Genomic DNA, 21,572 nt, shown 5'->3' with positions numbered 1-21,572 from the left:
GGGAGGAGTCAGGTTTGTGATGTCAGTGTCTCGCTGTCTCTTGCTAGGCGGAGTTCACCGCCATGCGGGATCAGTACATGAGGGAGGAGTCAGAGGTGGGGTGATGACATAGAGGGAGGAGTCAGAGGTGGGGTGATGACATAGGGGGAGGAGTCAGGTTTGTGATGTCAGTGTCTCGCTGTCTCTCGGTAGGCGGAGTTCACCGCCATGCGGGATCAGTACATGAGGGCCGGAGAGGGAGGAGTCAGAGGTGGGGTGATGACATAGGGGGAGGAGTCAGAGGTGGGGTGATGACATAGAGGGAGGAGTCAGGTTTGTGATGTCAGTGTCTCGCTGTCTCTCGGTAGGCGGAGTTCACCGCCATGCGGGATCAGTACATGAGGGCCGGAGAGGGAGGAGTCAGAGGTGGGGTGATGACATAGGGGGAGGAGTCAGAGGTGGGGTGATGACATAGGGGGAGGAGTCAGGTTTGTGATGTCAGTGTCTCGGTAGGCGGAGTTCAGCGCCATGCGGGATCAGTACATGAGGGCCGGAGAGGGAGGAGTCAGAGGTGGGGTGATGACATAGAGGGAGGAGTCAGAGGTGGGGTGATGACATAGGGGGAGGAGTCAGGTTTGTGATGTCAGTGTCTCGCTGTCTCTCGGTAGGCGGAGTTCACCGCCATGCGGGATCAGTACATGAGGGCCGGAGAGGGAGGAGTCAGAGGTGGGGTGATGACATAGGGGGAGGAGTCAGGTTTGTGATGTCAGTGTCTCGCTGTCTCTTGCTAGGCGGAGTTCACCGCCATGCGGGATCAGTACATGAGGGCCAGAGAGGGAGGAGTCAGAGGTGGGGTGATGACATAGAGGGAGGAGTCAGAGGTGGGGTGATGACATAGGGGGAGGAGTCAGGTTTGTGATGTCAGTGTCTCACTGTCTCTCGGTAGGCGGAGTTCACCGCCATGCGGCATCAGTACATGAGGGCCGGAGAGGGAGGAGTCAGAGGTGGGGTGATGACATAGGGGGAGGAGTCAGAGGTGGGGTGATGACATAGAGGGAGGAGTCAGGTTTGTGATGTCAGTGTCTCGCTGTCTCTCGGTAGGCGGAGTTCACCGCCATGCGGGATCAGTACATGAGGGCCGGAGAGGGAGAAGTCAGAGGTGGGGTGATGACATGGGGGAGGAGTCAGAGGTGGGGTGATGACATAGGGGGAGGAGTCAGGTTTGTGATGTCAGTGTCTCGCTGTCTCTCGGTAGGCGGAGTTCACCGCCATGCGGCATCAGTACATGAGGGCCGGAGAGGGAGGAGTCAGAGGTGGGGTGATGACATAGGGGGAGGAGTCAGAGGTGGGGTGATGACATAGAGGGAGGAGTCAGGTTTGTGATGTCAGTGTCTCGCTGTCTCTCGGTAGGCGGAGTTCACCGCCATGCGGGATCAGTACATGAGGGCCGGAGAGGGAGGAGTCAGAGGTGGGGTGATGACATAGGGGGAGGAGTCAGAGGTGGGGTGATGACATAGGGGGAGGAGTCAGGTTTGTGATGTCAGTGTCTCGCTGTCTCTCGGTAGGCGGAGTTCACCGCCATGCGGGATCAGTACATGAGGGCCGGAGAGGGAGGAGTCAGAGGTGGGGTGATGACATAGGGGGAGGAGTCAGGTGGGGTGATGACATAGGGGGAGGAGTCAGGTTTGTGATGTCAGTGTCTCGGTAGGCGGAGTTCACCGCCATGCGGGATCAGTACATGAGGGCCGGAGAGGGAGGAGTCAGAGGTGGGGTGATGACATAGGGGGAGGAGTCAGAGGTGGGGTGATGACATAGGGGGAGGAGTCAGGTTTGTGATGTCAGTGTCTCGCTGTCTCTCGGTAGGCGGAGTTCACCGCCATGCGGGATCAGTACATGAGGGCCGGAGAGGGAGGAGTCAGAGGTGGGGTGATGACATAGGGGGAGGAGTCAGGTGGGGTGATGACATAGGGGGAGGAGTCAGGTTTGTGATGTCAGTGTCTCGGTAGGCGGAGTTCACCGCCATGCGGGATCAGTACATGAGGGCCGGAGAGGGAGGAGTCAGAGGTGGGGTGATGACATAGGGGGAGGAGTCAGAGGTGGGGTGATGACATAGGGGGAGGAGTCAGGTTTGTGATGTCAGTGTCTCGCTGTCTCTCGGTAGGCGGAGTTCACCGCCATGCGGGATCAGTACATGAGGGCCGGAGAGGGAGGAGTCAGAGGTGGGATGATGACATAGGGGGAGGAGTCAGGTGGGGTGATGACATAGGGGGAGGAGTCAGGTTTGTGATGTCAGTGTCTCGGTAGGCGGAGTTCACCGCCATGCGGGATCAGTACATGAGGGCCGGAGAGGGAGGAGTCAGAGGTGGGGTGATGACATAGGGGGAGGAGTCAGAGGTGGGGTGATGACATAGGGGGAGGAGTCAGGTTTGTGATGTCAGTGTCTCGCTGTCTCTCGGTAGGCGGAGTTCACCGCCATGCGGGATCAGTACATGAGGGCCGGAGAGGGAGGAGTCAGAGGTGGGATGATGACATAGGGGGAGGAGTCAGGTGGGGTGATGACATAGGGGGAGGAGTCAGGTTTGTGATGTCAGTGTCTCGGTAGGCGGAGTTCACCGCCATGCGGGATCAGTACATGAGGGCCGGAGAGGGAGGAGTCAGAGGTGGGGTGATGACATAGGGGGAGGAGTCAGAGGTGGGGTGATGACATAGGGGGAGGAGTCAGGTTTGTGATGTCAGTGTCTCGCTGTCTCTCGGTAGGCGGAGTTCACCGCCATGCGGGATCAGTACATGAGGGCCGGAGAGGGAGGAGTCAGAGGTGGGATGATGACATAGGGGGAGGAGTCAGGTGGGGTGATGACATAGGGGGAGGAGTCAGGTTTGTGATGTCAGTGTCTCGGTAGGCGGAGTTCACCGCCATGCGGGATCAGTACATGAGGGCCGGAGAGGGAGGAGTCAGAGGTGGGGTGATGACATAGGGGGAGGAGTCAGAGGTGGGGTGATGACATAGGGGGAGGAGTCAGGTTTGTGATGTCAGTGTCTCGCTGTCTCTCGGTAGGCGGAGTTCACCGCCATGCGGGATCAGTACATGAGGGCCGGAGAGGGAGGAGTCAGAGGTAGGATGATGACATAGGGGGAGGAGTCAGGTGGGGTGATGACATAGGGGGAGGAGTCAGGTTTGTGATGTCAGTGTCTCGCTGTCTCTCGGTAGGCGGAGTTCACCGCCATGCGGGATCAGTACATGAGGGCCGGAGAGGGAGGAGTCAGAGGTGGGGTGATGACATAGGGGGAGGAGTCAGGTTTGTGATGTCAGTGTCTCGCTGTCTCTCGGTAGGCGGAGTTCACCGCCATGCGGGATCAGTACATGAGGGCCGGAGAGGGAGGAGTCAGAGGTGGGATGATGACATAGGGGGAGGAGTCAGGTGGGGTGATGACATAGGGGGAGGGGTCAGGTTTGTGATGTCAGTGTCTCGGTAGGCGGAGTTCACCGCCATGCGGGATCAGTACATGAGGGCCGGAGAGGGAGGAGTCAGAGGTGGGGTGATGACATAGGGGGAGGAGTCAGAGGTGGGGTGATGACATAGGGGGAGGAGTCAGGTTTGTGATGTCAGTGTCTCGCTGTCTCTCGGTAGGCGGAGTTCACCGCCATGCGGGATCAGTACATGAGGGCCGGAGAGGGAGGAGTCAGAGGTGGGGTGATGACATAGAGGGAGGAGTCAGAGGTGGGGTGATGACATAGGGGGAGGAGTCAGGTTTGTGATGTCAGTGTCTCGCTGTCTCTCGGTAGGCGGAGTTCACCGCCATGCGGGATCAGTACATGAGGGCCGGAGAGGGAGGAGTCAGAGGTGGGATGATGACATAGGGGGAGGAGTCAGGTGGGGTGATGACATAGGGGGAGGAGTCAGGTTTGTGATGTCAGTGTCTCGGTAGGCGGAGTTCACCGCCATGCGGGATCAGTACATGAGGGCCGGAGAGGGAGGAGTCAGAGGTGGGGTGATGACATAGGGGGAGGAGTCAGAGGTGGGGTGATGACATAGGGGGAGGAGTCAGGTTTGTGATGTCAGTGTCTCGCTGTCTCTCGGTAGGCGGAGTTCACCGCCATGCGGGATCAGTACATGAGGGCCGGAGAGGGAGGAGTCAGAGGTAGGATGATGACATAGGGGGAGGAGTCAGGTGGGGTGATGACATAGGGGGAGGAGTCAGGTTTGTGATGTCAGTGTCTCGCTGTCTCTCGGTAGGCGGAGTTCACCGCCATGCGGGATCAGTACATGAGGGCCGGAGAGGGAGGAGTCAGAGGTGGGGTGATGACATAGGGGGAGGAGTCAGGTTTGTGATGTCAGTGTCTCGCTGTCTCTCGGTAGGCGGAGTTCACCGCCATGCGGGATCAGTACATGAGGGCCGGAGAGGGAGGAGTCAGAGGTGGGATGATGACATAGGGGGAGGAGTCAGGTGGGGTGATGACATAGGGGGAGGGGTCAGGTTTGTGATGTCAGTGTCTCGGTAGGCGGAGTTCACCGCCATGCGGGATCAGTACATGAGGGCCGGAGAGGGAGGAGTCAGAGGTGGGGTGATGACATAGGGGGAGGAGTCAGAGGTGGGGTGATGACATAGGGGGAGGAGTCAGGTTTGTGATGTCAGTGTCTCGCTGTCTCTCGGTAGGCGGAGTTCACCGCCATGCGGGATCAGTACATGAGGGCCGGAGAGGGAGGAGTCAGAGGTGGGGTGATGACATAGAGGGAGGAGTCAGAGGTGGGGTGATGACATAGGGGGAGGAGTCAGGTTTGTGATGTCAGTGTCTCGCTGTCTCTCGGTAGGCGGAGTTCACCGCCATGCGGGATCAGTACATGAGGGCCGGAGAGGGATTCATTATCTGTTACTCCATCACTGACCGCCGAAGCTTCCATGAAGTGCGAGAATTCAAGCAGCTGATCTACCGCGTGCGGCGGACCGACGACACCCCCGTAGTGCTGGTGGGAAACAAGTCTGATCTGTCCCGTCTGCGCCAGGTGAGGAAATGTCCCGGGACAACCTGATCTGAGGGGGGGCATTGGTATGGGGGGAGGGGGAGGTGACATTGGTATCGGGGGAGGTGACATTGGTATGGGGGGAGGTGACATTGGTATGGGGGGAGGTGACATTGGTATTGGGGGGTGACATTGGTATCGGGGGGGGGGAGGAGGCGACATTGGTATGGAGGGAGGTGACATTGGTATGGGGGGAGGGGGAGGTGACATTGGTATCGGGGGAGGTGACATTGGTATCGGGGGAGGTGACATTGGTATGGGGGGAGGTGACATTGGTATGGGGGGAGGTGACATTGGTATTGGGGGGTGACATTGGTATCGGGGGGGGGGAGGAGGCGACATTGGTATGGAGGGAGGTGACATTGGTATGGGGGGAGGAGGTGACATTGGTATGGGGGGAGGAGGTGACATTGGTATGGGGGGAGGTGACATTGGTATTGGGGGGGAGGAGGCGACATTGGTATGGGGGGAGGTGACATTGGTATTGGGGGGTGACATTGGTATCGGGGGGGGGGGGGGAGGCGACATTGGTATGGCGGGGGTGACATTGGTAACGGTGGGGGGGAGCAGGCGACATTGTTATAGGGGGGTGACATTTTTATGGGGGGTGGAGGCGACATTGGTATGGGGGGAGGTGACATTGGTATCGGGGGGGGAGGAGGCGACATTGGTATGGGGGGGGGGTGACATTGTTATAGGGGGGTGACATTGGTATCGAGGGGAGGGGGTGACATTGGTATCGGGGGGGGGGGGGGGAGGCGACATTGGTATGGGGGGAGGTGACATTGGTATGGGGGGAGGAGGCGACATTGGTATGGGGGGAGGTGACATTGGTATCGGGGGGGAGGAGGCGACATTGGTATTGGGGGGGGCTGACATTGTTATAGGGGGGTGACATTGGTATTGGGGGGGGTGACATTGTTATAGGGGGGTGACATTGGTATCGGGGGGAGGGGGTGACATTGTTATAGGGGGGTGACATTGGTATCGGGGGGGTGACATTGTTAGAGGGGGGTGACATTGGTATTGGGGGGGAGGAGGCGACATTGGTATTGGGGGGGGGGGGGTGACATTGTTATAGGGGGGTGACATTGGTATCGGGGGGGGGGGGTGACATTGTTAGAGGGGGGTGACATTGGTATTGGGGATGAGGAGGCGACATTGGTATTGGGGGGGTGACATTGGTATCGGGAGGAGGTGACATTGGTATCGGGGGGGGGTGACATTGTTATAGGGGGGTGACATTGGTATCAGGGGGAGGAGGTGACATTGGTATCGGGGGGAGGAGGCGACATTGGTATTGGGGGGGGGGGTGACATTGTTATAGGGGGGTGACATTGGTATTGGGGGGGGTGACATTGTTATAGGGGGGTGACATTGGTATCGGGGGGGGTGACATTGTTATAGGGGGGTGACATTGGTATCGGGGGGAGGGGGAGGAGGTGACATTGGTATCGGGGGGAGGAGGTGACATTGGTATCGGGGGGAGGAGGCGACATTGGTATTGGGGGGGGGGGTGACATTGTTATAGGGGGGTGACATTGGTATCGGGGGGGGGGGGAGGAGGTGACATTGGTATCGGGGGGAGGAGGTGACATTGGTATCGGGGGGAGGAGGCGACATTGGTATTGGGGGGGGGGGTGACATTGTTATAGGGGGGTGACATTGGTATCGGGGGGTGAGGAGTCTTTATGGGTGGGACTTTACTGGGATGAAATAATAAATTAGTTTTGGGGGTACGCTATAGACCCCCCAACATTAGAGAGGAGACCCGTCTACTTTCACAGAGATGGTGGGGAGGCGGAGCAATCCTGAGATTGGGTGGATGGAATGGAATGCAGGACAATTTCAGGGTTCACATGGAGCCCCCCAACCAGAGATAACGCTCGGCTGCACCCACTAATTTTAGATAGCACAGAGCTGATTGTGGAAGTTGTGGGGACATTTAGGTGACGGTGATCAGAGAGTAATTACAATTGCCATAAATTATAGAAGGACTTCTGAGGACAACTTCACAGAGCATCCTAGCTCCTCCTCTTCACGGCTCCCCCACTGGCGCTCCTAGCTCCTCCTCTTCACGGCTCCCCCACTGGCGCTCCTAGCTCCTCCTCTTCACGGCTCCCCCACTGGCGCTCCTAGCTCCTCCTCTTCACAGCTCCCCCACTGGCGCTCCTAGCTCCTCTTCACGGCTCCCCCACTGGCGCTCCTAGCTCCTCCTCTTCACGGCTCCCCCACTGGCGCTCCTAGCTCCTCCTCTTCACGGCTCCCCCACTGGCGCTCATAGCTCCTCCTCTTCTCGACTCCCCCACCGGCGCGCCTGGCTCCTCCTCTTCTCGACTCCCCCGCCAGCACTCCTGGCTCCTCCTCTTCACGGCTCCCCCATCGGCGCTCCTGGCTCCTCCTCTTCTCAGGTCCCCCATCGGCCTTCCTGTCTCCTCCTCTTCTCGGCTCCCCTGCCAGCGCTCCCAGACTCCTCCTTTTCAAGGGCCCCCCACTGACACTCCAGACTCCTGGCTCCTCCTCCTCTCTGCTCCTCCGCAGGCGCTCTTGGCTCCTCCTCTCAGCTCCCCCGCCTGCGCTCCTGGCTCCTCTCGACTCCCCTGCCGGCGCTCCTGGCTCCTCCTCTTCTCAGCTCCCCCACCGGCATTCCAGGCTCCTCCCCTTCTCGGCTTCCCCGCCAGCATTCCGTACTCCTGGCTCCTTCTTGGCTCCCCCGCCGGTGCACCTGGCTCCTCCTTTTCTCGGGTCCCCTGCCGACACTCCTGGCTCCTCCTCGGGTCCCCCGCCGGAGCTCCTGGCATCTATTCTCGGCTCCCCTGCTGGCGCTCCAGGCTCCTCCTTTTCTTGGCTCCCCTGCCGGCGCTCCTGGCTCCTCCTCTCCTCGGCTCCCCCACCGGCGCTCCTGGCTCCTCTTCTCGGGTCTCCCGCTGGTGCTCCTGGCTCCTCCTCTTCTCGGCTCCCCCACTGGCGCTCCTAGCTCCTCCTCTTCACGGCTCCCCCACTGGCGCTCCTAGCTCCTCCTCTTCACGGCTCCCCCACTGGCGCTCCTAGCTCCTCCTCTTCTCGACTCCCCCACCGGCGCGCCTGGCTCCTCCTCTTCTCGACTCCCCCGCCAGCACTCCTGGCTCCTCCTCTTCACGGCTCCCCCATCGGCGCTCCTGGCTCCTCCTCTTCTCGGGTCCCCCATCGGCCTTCCTGTCTCCTCCTCTTCTCGGCTCCCCTGCCAGCGCTCCCAGACTCCTCCTTTTCAAGGGCCCCCCACCGACACTCCAGACTCCTGGCTCCTCCTCCTCTCTGCTCCTCCGCAGGCGCTCTTGGCTCCTCCTCTCAGCTCCCCCGCCTGCGCTCCTGGCTCCTCTCGACTCCCCTGCCGGCGCTCCTGGCTCCTCCTCTTCTCAGCTCCCCCACCGGCATTCCAGGCTCCTCCCCTTCTCGGCTTCCCCGCCAGCATTCCGTACTCCTGGCTCCTTCTCGGCTCCCCCGCCGGTGCACCTGGCTCCTCCTTTTCTCGGGTCCCCTGCCGACACTCCTGGCTCCTCCTCGGGTCCCCCGCCGGAGCTCCTGGCATCTATTCTCGGCTCCCCTGCTGGCGCTCCAGGCTCCTCCTTTTCTTGGCTCCCCTGCCGGCGCTCCTGGCTCCTCCTCTCCTCGGCTCCCCCACCGGCGCTCCTGGCTCCTCTTCTCGGGTCTCCCGCTGGTGCTCCTGGCTCCTCCTCTTCTCGGCTCCCCCACTGGCGCTCCTAGCTCCTCCTCTTCACGGCTCCCCCACTGGCGCTCCTAGCTCCTCCTCTTCACGGCTCCCCCACTGGCGCTCCTAGCTCCTCCTCTTCTCGACTCCCCCACCGGCGCGCCTGGCTCCTCCTCTTCTCGACTCCCCACGCCAGCACTCCTGGCTCCTCCTCTTCACGGCTCCCCCATCGGCGCTCCTGGCTCCTCCTCTTCTCGGGTCCCCCATCGGCCTTCCTGTCTCCTCCTCTTCTCGGCTCCCCTGCCAGCGCTCCCAGACTCCTCCTTTTCAAGGGCCCCCACCGACACTCCAGACTCCTGGCTCCTCCTCCTCTCTGCTCCTCCGCAGGCGCTCTTGGCTCCTCCTCTCAGCTCCCCCGCCTGCGCTCCTGGCTCCTCTCGACTCCCCTGCCGGCGCTCCTGGCTCCTCCTCTTCTCAGCTCCCCCACCGGCATTCCAGGCTCCTCCCCTTCTCGGCTTCCCCGCCAGCATTCCGTACTCCTGGCTCCTTCTCAGCTCCCCCGCCGGTGCACCTGGCTCCTCCTTTTCTCGGGTCCCCTGCCGACACTCCTGGCTCCTCCTCGGGTCCCCCGCCGGAGCTCCTGGCATCTATTCTCGGCTCCCCTGCTGGCGCTCCAGGCTCCTCCTTTTCTTGGCTCCCCTGCCGGCGCTCCTGGCTCCTCCTCTCCTCGGCTCCCCCACCGGCGCTCCTGGCTCCTCTTCTCGGGTCTCCCGCTGGTGCTCCTGGCTCCTCCTCTTCTCGGCTCCCCCACTGGCGCTCCTAGCTCCTCCTCTTCACGGCTCCCCCACTGGCGCTCCTAGCTCCTCCTCTTCACGGCTCCCCCACTGGCGCTCCTAGCTCCTCCTCTTCTCGACTCCCCCACCGGCGCGCCTGGCTCCTCCTCTTCTCGACTCCCCCGCCAGCACTCCTGGCTCCTCCTCTTCACGGCTCCCCCATCGGCGCTCCTGGCTCCTCCTCTTCTCGGGTCCCCCATCGGCCTTCCTGTCTCCTCCTCTTCTCGGCTCCCCTGCCAGCGCTCCCAGACTCCTCCTTTTCAAGGGCCCCCCACCGACACTCCAGACTCCTGGCTCCTCCTCCTCTCTGCTCCTCCGCAGGCGCTCTTGGCTCCTCCTCTCAGCTCCCCCGCCTGCGCTCCTGGCTCCTCTCGACTCCCCTGCCGGCGCTCCTGGCTCCTCCTCTTCTCAGCTCCCCCACCGGCATTCCAGGCTCCTCCCCTTCTCGGCTTCCCCGCCAGCATTCCGTACTCCTGGCTCCTTCTCGGCTCCCCCGCCGGTGCACCTGGCTCCTCCTTTTCTCGGGTCCCCTGCCGACACTCCTGGCTCCTCCTCGGGTCCCCCGCCGGAGCTCCTGGCATCTATTCTCGGCTCCCCTGCTGGCGCTCCAGGCTCCTCCTTTTCTTGGCTCCCCTGCCGGCGCTCCTGGCTCCTCCTCTCCTCGGCTCCCCCACCGGCGCTCCTGGCTCCTCTTCTCGGGTCTCCCGCTGGTGCTCCTGGCTCCTCCTCTTCTCGGCTCCCCCACTGGCGCTCCTAGCTCCTCCTCTTCACGGCTCCCCCACTGGCGCTCCTAGCTCCTCCTCTTCAGGGCTCCCCCACTGGCGCTCCTAGCTCCTCCTCTTCTCGACTCCCCCACCGGCGCGCCTGGCTCCTCCTCTTCTCGACTCCCCACGCCAGCACTCCTGGCTCCTCCTCTTCACGGCTCCCCCATCGGCGCTCCTGGCTCCTCCTCTTCTCGGGTCCCCCATCGGCCTTCCTGTCTCCTCCTCTTCTCGGCTCCCCTGCCAGCGCTCCCAGACTCCTCCTTTTCAAGGGCCCCCACCGACACTCCAGACTCCTGGCTCCTCCTCCTCTCTGCTCCTCCGCAGGAGCTCTTGGCTCCTCCTCTCAGCTCCCCCGCCTGCGCTCCTGGCTCCTCTCGACTCCCCTGCCGGCGCTCCTGGCTCCTCCTCTTCTCAGCTCCCCCACCGGCATTCCAGGCTCCTCCCCTTCTCGGCTTCCCCGCCAGCATTCCGTACTCCTGGCTCCTTCTCGGCTCCCCCGCCGGTGCACCTGGCTCCTTTTCTCGGGTCCCCTGCCGACACTCCTGGCTCCTCCTCGGGTCCCCCGCCGGAGCTCCTGGCATCTATTCTCGGCTCCCCTGCTGGCGCTCCAGGCTCCTCCTTTTCTTGGCTCCCCTGCCGGCGCTCCTGGCTCCTCCTCTCCTCGGCTCCCCCACCGGCGCTCCTGGCTCCTCTTCTCGGGTCTCCCGCTGGTGCTCCTGGCTCCTCCTCTTCTCGGCTCCCCCACTGGCGCTCCTAGCTCCTCCTCTTCACGGCTCCCCCACTGGCGCTCCTAGCTCCTCCTCTTCACGGCTCCCCCACTGGCGCTCCTAGCTCCTCCTCTTCTCGACTCCCCCACCGGCGCGCCTGGCTCCTCCTCTTCTCGACTTCCCCGCCAGCACTCCTGGCTCCTCCTCTTCACGGCTCCCCCATCGGCGCTCCTGGCTCCTCCTCTTCTCGGGTCCCCCATCGGCCTTCCTGTCTCCTCCTCTTCTCGGCTCCCCTGCCAGCGCTCCCAGACTCCTCCTTTTCAAGGGCCCCCCACCGACACTCCAGACTCCTGGCTCCTCCTCCTCTCTGCTCCTCCGCAGGCGCTCTTGGCTCCTCCTCTCAGCTCCCCCGCCTGCACTCCTGGCTCCTCTCGACTCCCCTGCCGGCGCTCCTGGCTCCTCCTCTTCTCAGCTCCCCCACCGGCATTCCAGGCTCCTCCCCTTCTCGGCTTCCCCGCCAGCATTCCGTACTCCTGGCTCCTTCTCGGCTCCCCCGCCGGTGCACCTGGCTCCTCCTTTTCTCGGGTCCCCTGCCGACACTCCTGGCTCCTCCTCGGGTCCCCCGCCGGAGCTCCTGGCATCTATTCTCGGCTCCCCTGCTGGCGCTCCAGGCTCCTCCTTTTCTTGGCTCCCCTGCCGGCGCTCCTGGCTCCTCCTCTCCTCGGCTCCCCCACCGGCGCTCCTGGCTCCTCTTCTCGGGTCTCCCGCTGGTGCTCCTGGCTCCTCCTCTTCTCGGCTCCCCCACTGGCGCTCCTAGCTCCTCCTCTTCACGGCTCCCCCACTGGCGCTCCTAGCTCCTCCTCTTCACGGCTCCCCCACTGGCGCTCCTAGCTCCTCCTCTTCTCGACTCCCCCACCGGCGCGCCTGGCTCCTCCTCTTCTCGACTCCCCCGCCAGCACTCCTGGCTCCTCCTCTTCACGGCTCCCCCATCGGCGCTCCTGGCTCCTCCTCTTCTCGGGTCCCCCATCGGCCTTCCTGTCTCCTCCTCTTCTCGGCTCCCCTGCCAGCGCTCCCAGACTCCTCCTTTTCAAGGGCCCCCCACCGACACTCCAGACTCCTGGCTCCTCCTCCTCTCTGCTCCTCCGCAGGCGCTCTTGGCTCCTCCTCTCAGCTCCCCCGCCTGCGCTCCTGGCTCCTCTCGACTCCCCTGCCGGCGCTCCTGGCTCCTCCTCTTCTCAGCTCCCCCACCGGCATTCCAGGCTCCTCCCCTTCTCGGCTTCCCCGCCAGCATTCCGTACTCCTGGCTCCTTCTCGGCTCCCCCGCCGGTGCACCTGGCTCCTCCTTTTCTCGGGTCCCCTGCCGACACTCCTGGCTCCTCCTCGGGTCCCCCGCCGGAGCTCCTGGCATCTATTCTCGGCTCTCCTGCTGGCGCTCCAGGCTCCTCCTTTTCTTGGCTCCCCTGCCGGCGCTCCTGGCTCCTCCTCTCCTCGGCTCCCCCACCGGCGCTCCTGACTCCTCTTCTCGGGTCTCCCGCTGGTGCTCCTGGCTCCTCCTCTTCTCGGCTCCCCCGCCGGCCCTGCTAGCTCCTCCTCGGCTTCCCCGGCCGGCCCTGCTAGCTCCTCCTCGGCTCCCCCGCCGGCCCTACTAGCTCCTCCTTGGCTCCCCCGCCGGCCCTACTTGCTCCTCCGATCCCCCGTTAGCGCTCCTAGCTCCCCTGCTGGCGCTCCTGGCTCCTCCTCTCCTTGGCTCCCCTGCTGGCGCTCCTGGCCCCTTCTCGGCTCCCCCGCTGGCACTCCTGCCTCCTCTTCTTCTCGGCTCCCCCGCTGGTGCTCCTGGCTCCTCTTCTCGGCTCCCCCGCTGGCACTCCTGGCTCCTCTTCTCGGCTTCCCCGCTGGCGCTCCTGCCTCCTCTTCTTCTCAGCTCCCCCGCCTGCGCTCCTGGCTCCTCTCGACTCCCCTGCCAGCGCTCCTGGCTCCTCCTCTTCTCAGCTCCCCCACCGGCATTCCAGGTTCCTCCTCTTCTCGGCTTCCCCGCCAGCATTCCGTACTCCTGGCTCCTTCTCGGCTCCCCCGCCGGTGCACCTGGCTCCTCCTTTTCTCGGGTCCCCTGCCGGCACTCCTGGCTCCTCCTTGGGTCCCCCGCCGGAGCTCCTGGCATCTATTCTCGGCTCCCCTGCTGGCGCTCCAGGCTCCTCCTTTTCTTGGCTCTCCTGCTGGCGCTCCTGGCTCCTCCTCTCCTCGGCTCCCCCACTGGCGCTCCTGGCTCCTCTTGGGTCTCCCGCTAGTGCTCCTGGCTCCTCCTCTTCTCGGCTCCCCCGCCGGCCCTGCTAGCTCCTCCTTGGCTCCCCCGGCCGGCCCTGCTAGCTCCTCCTTGGCTCCCCCGGCCGGCCCTGCTAGCTCCTCCTCGGCTCCCCGGCCGGCCCTGCTAGCTCCTCCTCGGCTCCCCCGCCGACCCTGCTAGCTCCTCCTCGGCTCCCCCGCTGGCCCTGCTAGCTCCTCCTCGGCTCCCCCGCTGGCCCTACTGGCTTCTCCTCGGCTCCCCTGCTGGCCCTACTGGCTTCTCCTCGGCTCCCCCGCTGGCCTTACTGGCTTCTCCTCGGCTCCCCCGCCGGCCCTACTTGCTCCTCCTCGGCTCCCCCGCCGGCCCTACTTGCTCCTCCGATCCCCCGTTAGCGCTCCTGGCTCCTCTTCTTCTTGGCTCCCCTGCTGGCGCTCCTGGCTCCTCCTCTTCTTGGCTCCCCTGCTGGCGCTCCTGGCCCCTTCTCGGCTCCCCCGCTGGCACTCCTGGCTCCTCTTCTTCTCGGCTCCCCCGCTGGTGCTCCTGGCTCGTCCTCTTCTCGGCTCCCCCGCTGGTGCTCCTGGCTCCTCTTCTCGGCTCCCCCGCTGGTGCTCCTGGCTCCTCTTCTTCTCGGCTCCCCCGCTGGCGCTCCTGGCTCCTCTTCTTCTCGGCTCCCCCGCTGGCGCTCCTGGCTCCTCTTCTCCTCGGCTCCCCCGCTGGCGCTCCTGGCTCCTCTTCTCCTCGGCTCCCCCGCTGGCGCTCCTGGCTCCTCTTCTTCTCGGCTCCCCCGCTGGCGCTCCTGGCTCCTCTTCTTCTCGGCCCCCCCGCTGGCGCTCCTGGCTCGTCCTCTTCTCGGCTCCCCCACTGGCGCTCCTGGCTCCTCTTCTCGGCTCCCCCGCTGGCGCTCCTGGCTCCCCCGCTGCCGCTCCTGGCTCGTCCTCTTCTCGGCTCCCCCGCTGGCGCTCCTGGCTCCTCTTCTCGGCTCCCCCGCTGGCGCTCCTGGCTCCTCTTCTTCTCGGCTCCCCCGCTGGCGCTCCTGGCTCCTCTTCTTCTCAGCTCCCCCGCTAGCGCTCCTGGCTCCTCTTCTTCTCGGCTCCCCCACTGGCGCTCCTGGCTCCTCTTCTTCTCGGCTCCCCCGCTGGCGCTCCTGGCTCGTCCTCTTTTCGGCTCCCCCGCTGGCGCTCCTGGCTCCTCTTCTCGGCTCCCCCGCTGGCGCTCCTGGCTCCTCTTATTCTCGGCTCCCCCGCTGGCGCTCCTGGCTCCTCTTCTTCTCGGCTCCCCCACCGGTGCTCCTGGCTCCTCCTCCTCGGCTCCCCCGCCGGCGCTCCTGGCTCCTCCTCCTCGGCTCCCCCGCCGGCCCTACTAGCTCCTCCTCGGCTCCCCCGCCGCCCTACTAGCTCCTCCTCAGCTCCCCCGCCGGCCCTACTAGCTCCTCCTCGGCTCCCCCGCCAGCCTTACTAGCTCCTCCTTGGCTCCCCCGCCGGCCCTACTAGCTCCTCCTTGGCTCCCCCGCCGGACCTACTTGCTCCTCCGATCCCCCGTTGGCGCTCCTGGCTCCTCTTCTCGGCTCCCCCGCTGGCGCTCCTGGCTCCTCTTCTCGGCTCCCCCGCTGGCGCTCCTGGCTCCTCCTCTTCTTCTCGGCTCCCCCGCTGGCGCTCCTGGCTCCTCTTCTTCTCGGCTCCCCCGCTGGCGCTCCTGGCTCCTCTTCTGCCACCTATCAGTGCCGCCTCACCAGTGCCCACCAGTGCCACCTATCAGTGCTGCCTCATCAGTGCCCACTAGTACCACCTATCAGTGCCACCTATCAGTGCCCACCAGTATCACCTACCAGTGCCACCTATCAGTGCTGCCTCATCAGTACCCACCAGTGCCACCTATCAGTGCCCACCAGTTCCACCTTTAGTGCTGCCTCATCAGTGCCCACCAGTGCCACCTACCAGTGCCACCTATCAGTGCTGCCTCAGTGCCCACCAGTGCCACCTACCAGTGCCACCTATCAGTGCCCACCAGTGCCACCTATTAGTGCTGCCTCATCAGTACCCACCAGTGCCACCTATCAGTGCTGCCTCATCAGTGCCCACCTGTGCCACCTACCAGTGCCACCTCATCAGTGCTCACCAGTGCCACCTCATCAGTGCCCACCCATGCCACCTATCAGTGCCGCCAAATCAGTGCTGCCTCATCAGTGCCCACGAGTGCCACCTATCAGTGCTGCCTCATCAGTGCCCACCAGTGCCACCTATCAGTGCCCACCAGTGCCACCTATCAGTGCTGTCTCATCAGTGCCCACCAGTGCCACCTATCGGTGCTGCCTCATCAGTGCCTACCAGTGCCACCTATCAGTGCCCACCAGTGCCACCTATCAGTGCTGCCTCATCAGTGCCACCTATCAGTGCTGCCTCATCAGTGCCACCTATCAGTGCTGTCTCATCAGTGCCCACCAGTGCCACCTATCGGTGCTGCCTCATCAGTGCCTACCAGTGCCACCTATCAGTGCCCACCAGTGCCACCTATCAGTGCTGCCTCATCAGTGCCCACCAGTACCACCTACCAGTGCCACCTATCAGTGCCCACCAGTGCCACCTGTCAGTGCTGCCTCATCAGTGCCACCTACCAGTGCCACCTATCAGTGCTGTCTCATCAGTGCCCACCAGTGCCACCTATCGGTGCTGCCTCATCAGTGCCCACCAGTGCCACCTATCAGTGCTGCCTCATCAGAGCCCACCAGTACCACCTACCAGTGCCACCTATCAGTGCCCACCAGTGCCACCTGTCAGTGCTGCCTCATCAGTGCCACCTACCAGTGCCACCTATCAGTGCTGCCTCATCAGTGCCCACCAGTGCCACCTATCAGTGCTGCCTCATCAGTGCCACCTATCAGTGCCCACCAGTGCCACCTATCAGTACTGCCTCATCAGTGCCACCTACCAGTGCCACCTATCAGTGCTGCCTTATCAGTGCCCACCAGTGCCAGCTATCGGTGCTGCCTCATCAGTGCCCACCAGTGCCACCTATCAGTGCTGCCTCATCGCTACCTATCAGTGCTGCCTCATCAGTGCCCACCAGTACCACCTACCAGTGCCACCTATCAGTGCCCACCAGTGCCACCTATCAGTGCTGCCTCATCAGTGCCCACCAGTGCCACCTATCAGTGCTGCCTCATCGCTACCTATCAGTGCTGCCTCATCAGTGCCCACCAGTGCCACCTATCAGTGCCACCCATCAGTGCCCACCAGTGCCACCTATCAGTGCTGCCTCATCAGTGCCACCTATCAGTGCCCACCAGTGCCACCTATCAGTGCTGCCTCATCAGTGCCACCTATCAGTGCCCACCAGTGCCACCTATCAGTGCTGCCTCATCAGTGCCACCTATCAGTGCTGCCTCATCAGTGCCACCTACCAGTGCCACCTATCAGTGCTGCCTTATCAGTGCCCACCAGTGCCACCTATCAGTGCTGCCTCATCAGTGCCCACCAGTGCCAACTATCAGTGCTGCCTCATCAGTGCCACCTACCAGTGCCACCTATCAGTGCTGCCTTATCAGTGCCCACCAGTGCCAGCTATCGGTGCTGCCTCATCAGTGCCACCTGTCAGTGCCCACCAGTGCCACCTATCAGTGCTGCCTCACCAGTGCCACCTATCAGTGCTGCCTCATCGCTACCTATCAGTGCTGCCTCATCAGTGCCCACCAGTACCATCTACCAGTGCCACCTATCAGTGCTGCCTCATCAGTGCCCACCAGTGCCACCTATCAGTGCTGCCTCATCAGTGCCCACCAGTGCCACCTATCAGTGCTGCCTCATCAGTGCCTACCAGTACCACCTACCAGTGCCACCTATCAGTGCTGCCTCATCAGTGCCCACCAGTGCCACCTATCAGTGCCCACCAGTACCACCTACCAGTGCCGCCTCATCACTGCCCACCAGTAGCACCTACCGGTGCCACTTATCAGTGCCCTTCAAGGAAGGAGAAAAATTACCCTTTTTCAAAATTTTACAACAAGATATGAAACAGGTTTTTTTTTTTTTGTTTTATTTTATTTTTTTCAAAATTTTCGGCCTTTTGGGTTTTTTTGTGATTAAATCCACCAAAAGAAAGTTCTGTTTGTGTGATAAAAATCTCCTATGTGTACAGTGTTGAGGCGGGACGATCCATCGGATTACAATCACCTGGAGCAGTGTTCCCTTTCTTTGGATTGGCTACAATAGATTTTGAGAAACGCATGGCGGAGGAGAGAGCAAATTATTAATAGTAAAAAGGCGAGAACATAAAACTGATGTGGGGGAGGGGTGGTCACGTGACAAGAAGGAAACTGCATGAAATACATTCTTCTCCCCAATTGATATGAAGGAGGAAGAGGGATATAATAATAATATCCGTATACTGAATGGAGCAAAAACAAAACACTAGACAAATCTCATGTGAATAAATCACCAGGACTGGATGGGTTCACCCGAGAGTTCTCAGAGAACTTAGGTTATATATACAGACCACTATTAATGTGAATAAATCACCAGGACTGGATGGGTTCACCCAAGAGTTCTCAGAGAACTTAGGTTATATACAGACTACTATTAATGTGAATAAATTACCGGGATTGGATGGCTTCACCCAAGAGTCCTCAGAGAGCTCAGTCAGGTTATATACAGACCACTATTAATGTGAATAAATCACCAGGACTGGATGGGTTCACCCAAGAGTCCTCAGAGAACTTAGGTTATATACAGACTACTAGGGATGAGCTTCGAGTTCGACTCGAACATCGGCTGTTTGCCAGTTCTCCGAACAGCGAACAATTTGGGGTGTTCGTGGCAAATTCGAAAGCCGCGGAACACCCTTTAAAAGTCTATGGGAGAAATCAAAAGTGCTAATTTTAAAGGCTTATATGCAAGTCATTGTCATAAAAAGTGTTTGGGGACCCGGGTCCTGCCCCAGGGGACATGGATCAATGCAAAAAAAAGTTTTAAAAATGTCAGTTTTTTCGGGAGCAGTGATTTTAATAATGCTTAAAGTGAAACAATAAAAGTGTAACATCCCTTTAAATTTCGTAGCTGGGGTGTGTCTATAGTATGCCTGTAAAGGGGCGCATGTTTCCTGTGTTTAGAACAGTCTGACAGCAAAATGACATTTCAGAGAAAAAAGGTCATTTAAAACTACTCGCGGCTATTAATGAATTGCCGGTCCGACAATACACATAAAAGTTCATTGATAAAAACGGCATGGGAATTCCCCACAGGGGAACCCCGAACCAAAATTTAAAAAAAAAATGAAGTGGGGGGTCCCCCTAAATTCCATACCAGGCCCTTCAGGTCTGGTATGGATTTTAAGGGGAACCCCGCGCCAAAATTAAAAAAAAAAAAGGCATGGGGTACCCCCAGAAATCCATACCAGACCCTTATCCGAGCACGCAACCTGGCAGGCCACAGGAAAAGAGGGGGGGATGAGACAGCGCCCTCCCCTCCTGAACCGTACCAGGCCACATGCCTTCAACAAGGGGAGGGTGCTGTGGGGTAACCCCCCAAAACACCTTGTCCCCATGTTGATGAGGACAAGCCGGTGCTTGTGGGAGTCTGCGGGCGGGGTGCTTATCGGAATCTGGAAGCCCCTTTAACAAGGGGACCCCCAGATCCCGGCCCCCCTATGTGTGAAATTGTAAGGGGGTACAAAATTTCACAAAAAATGTTAAAAATGACAAGAGACAGTTTTTGACATTTCCTTTATTTAAATGTTTTTCTATCTTCTATATTCCTTCGGTTTCTTCCTCCATCTTCTGGTTCTTCCTCCGGTGTTCTCGTCCGGCATCTTCCTCCGCCGCGCCGGCGTCTTCTTCCCTTCTTCTCGGGCCGCTCCGCATCCAGCATGATGGGAGGCTCCTGCTGTGTGACGCTTCTCCTCTTCTAACGGTTCCTAAATAACGGAGGGCGGGGCCACCCGGTGATGCTCTCTCATCCCCCCCTCTTTTCCTGCGGCCTGCCAGGTTGCGTGCTCGGATAAGGGTCTGGTATGGATTTTTGGGGAGACCCCATGCCATTTTAAAAAAAAAAATTTGGCCGGGGTTCCCCTTAATATCCATACCAGACCTGAAGGGCCTGGTATGGAATTTAGGGGGACCCCCACATCATTTTTTTTTTTTTTTTTTTAATTTTGGGGTTCCTCTGTGGGGAATTCCCATGCTGTTTTTATCAATGAACTTCTATGTGTATTGTCGGCAATGCAATTCATTAATAGCTGCGGGTAGTTTTAAATGACTTTTTTTCCCTTGAAATGTCATTTTGCTGTCAGACTGTTCTAAACACGGTAAACATGCGCCCCTTTACAGGCATACTATAGACACCCCCCAGGTACGAAATTTAAAGGGATTGACTTTAAGCATTATTAAAATCACTGCTCCCGAAAAAACGGCCGTTTTTAAAACTTTTTTTTGCATTGATCCATGTCCCCTGGGGCAGGACCCGGGTCCCCAAACACTTTTTATGACAATAACTTGCATATAAGCCTTTAAAATTAGCACTTTTGATTATTCATGTTCGTGTCCCATAGACTTTAACGGTGTTCGCGTGTTCGAACTAATTTATTACCTGTTCGCATGTTCTGGTGCGAACTGAACAGGGGGGTGTTCGGCTCATCCCTACAGACCACTATTAATGTGAATAAATTATCAGGACTGGATGGGTTCACCCGAGAGTCCTCAGAGAACTTAGGCTATATACAGACCACTATTAATGTGAATAAATTACCAGGACTGGATGGGTTCACCCGAGAGTCCTCAGAGAACTTAGGTTATATACAGGCCACTATTGTGAATAAATTACCAGGATTGGATGGGTTCACCCGAGAGTCCTCAGAGAGCTCAGTCAGGTTATATACAGACCAATATTAATGTGAATAAATCACCAGGATTGGATGGGTTCACCCGAGAGTCCTCAGAGAGCTCAGTCAGGTTATATACAGACCACTATTAATGTGAATAAATCACCAGGATTGGATGGGTTCACCCGAGAGTCCTCAGAGAACTTAGGCTATATACAGACCACTATTAATGTGAATAAATTACCAGGACTGGATGGGTTCACCCGAGAGTCCTCAGAGAACTTAGGTTATATACATACCACTATTGTGAATAAATTACCAGGATTGGATGGGTTCACCCGAGAGTCCTCAGAGAACTTAGGTTATATACATACCACTATTGTGAATAAATTACCAGGATTGGATGGGTTCACCCGAGAGTCCTCAGAGAGCTCAGTCAGGTTATATACAGACCACTATTAATGCGAATAAATCACCAGGATTGGATGGGTTCACCTGAGAGTCCTCAGAGAACTCAGTCAGGTTATATATAAGTTATAGTCACATGTTTGTTGCATTTCCAGGTGTCGAAGGAGGAAGGCGTGTCCCTGGCTCGGGAATTCAGCTGTCTGTTCTTCGAGACGTCGGCGGCGTTCCGATACTACATTGATGATGTTTTCCATGCGTTGGTGCGGGAGATCCGCAGGAAGGAGCGGGAGGCGGCGCTGGCCAATGAACGCAAACTGAAACCCAAGTCTTCGGTGTGGAGGCGCCTGAAATCTCCCTTCCGGAAGAAGAAGAAAGACTCGGTGACCTGAGCGGGGGGGAGGGCGGCTCATGGAGCACAGGGTCTGTGTGCTGGGAGGCCAGCGGGTGTGGCAGGAAGTGCTGGGTGTATATATCTCTATGTATGTATTTGTCAGGCTGCACCCTTCTGATTGGGAGGGTCAGTTACTAACTGCACAGTATAGGTGATGTCTCTTCTCCCTCTACTAACAGTCGCTGCCAGGGGCGTGGCCAGAGTCCTGGGTGGAGATAACAATGGCGCCCCCTGTAGCAGAGCCCCGGAGGGCGCAGTTCTGGAGACATTTGATGAATTTTGCACATATTGTACATTTTTGTATTTGACAATAACACTGATTCTGACAAATCTGCGTCTGTTTCCTTCTTGTGTGAGTCATGTATGTGTCTGGAGGAGGAGCTTCAGTGAGATCGGTCAGTGTATACTGTCTGGGGGCGGGGCTTCAATGAGATCGGTCACTGTATACTGTCTGGGGGCGGGGCTTCAATGAGATCGGTCACTGTATACTGTCTGGGGGCGGGGCTTCAATGAGATCGGTCAGTGTATACTGTTTGGGGGCGGGGCTTCAGTGAGATCAATCAGTGTATACTGTCTGGGGGCGGGGCTACACTGAGATCGATCAGTGTATACTGTTTGGGGACGGGGGTTTCAGTGAGATCGGTCAGTGTATAGTGTCTGGGGGCGGGGCTTCAGTGAGATCGGTCACTGTAT

At 59.8% G+C, this 21,572-nt stretch overlaps 1 protein-coding gene across 1 annotated transcript; it reads left to right on the top strand.

The window, feature by feature from the left end:
* Positions 1-4,760: 4,760 nt before the first annotated feature.
* Positions 4,761-21,209, top strand: RIT1 (Ras like without CAAX 1). The gene is made up of 2 exons (XM_073608832.1): positions 4,761-4,982; positions 20,644-21,209. The coding sequence occupies exons 1-2, from the start codon at positions 4,806-4,808 to the stop codon at positions 20,875-20,877; spliced, it is 411 nt and encodes a 136-aa protein (XP_073464933.1). The 5' UTR covers positions 4,761-4,805; the 3' UTR covers positions 20,878-21,209.
* Positions 21,210-21,572: the final 363 nt, after the last annotated feature.

This window comes from Aquarana catesbeiana, linkage group LG13 (assembly GCF_042186555.1).
Source record: "Aquarana catesbeiana isolate 2022-GZ linkage group LG13, ASM4218655v1, whole genome shotgun sequence".
NCBI classification, from domain to species: domain Eukaryota; kingdom Metazoa; phylum Chordata; class Amphibia; order Anura; family Ranidae; genus Aquarana; species Aquarana catesbeiana.
Note: the sequence above shows the minus strand (reverse complement) of the source record. Positions and strands in the feature narration are given on the sequence as shown.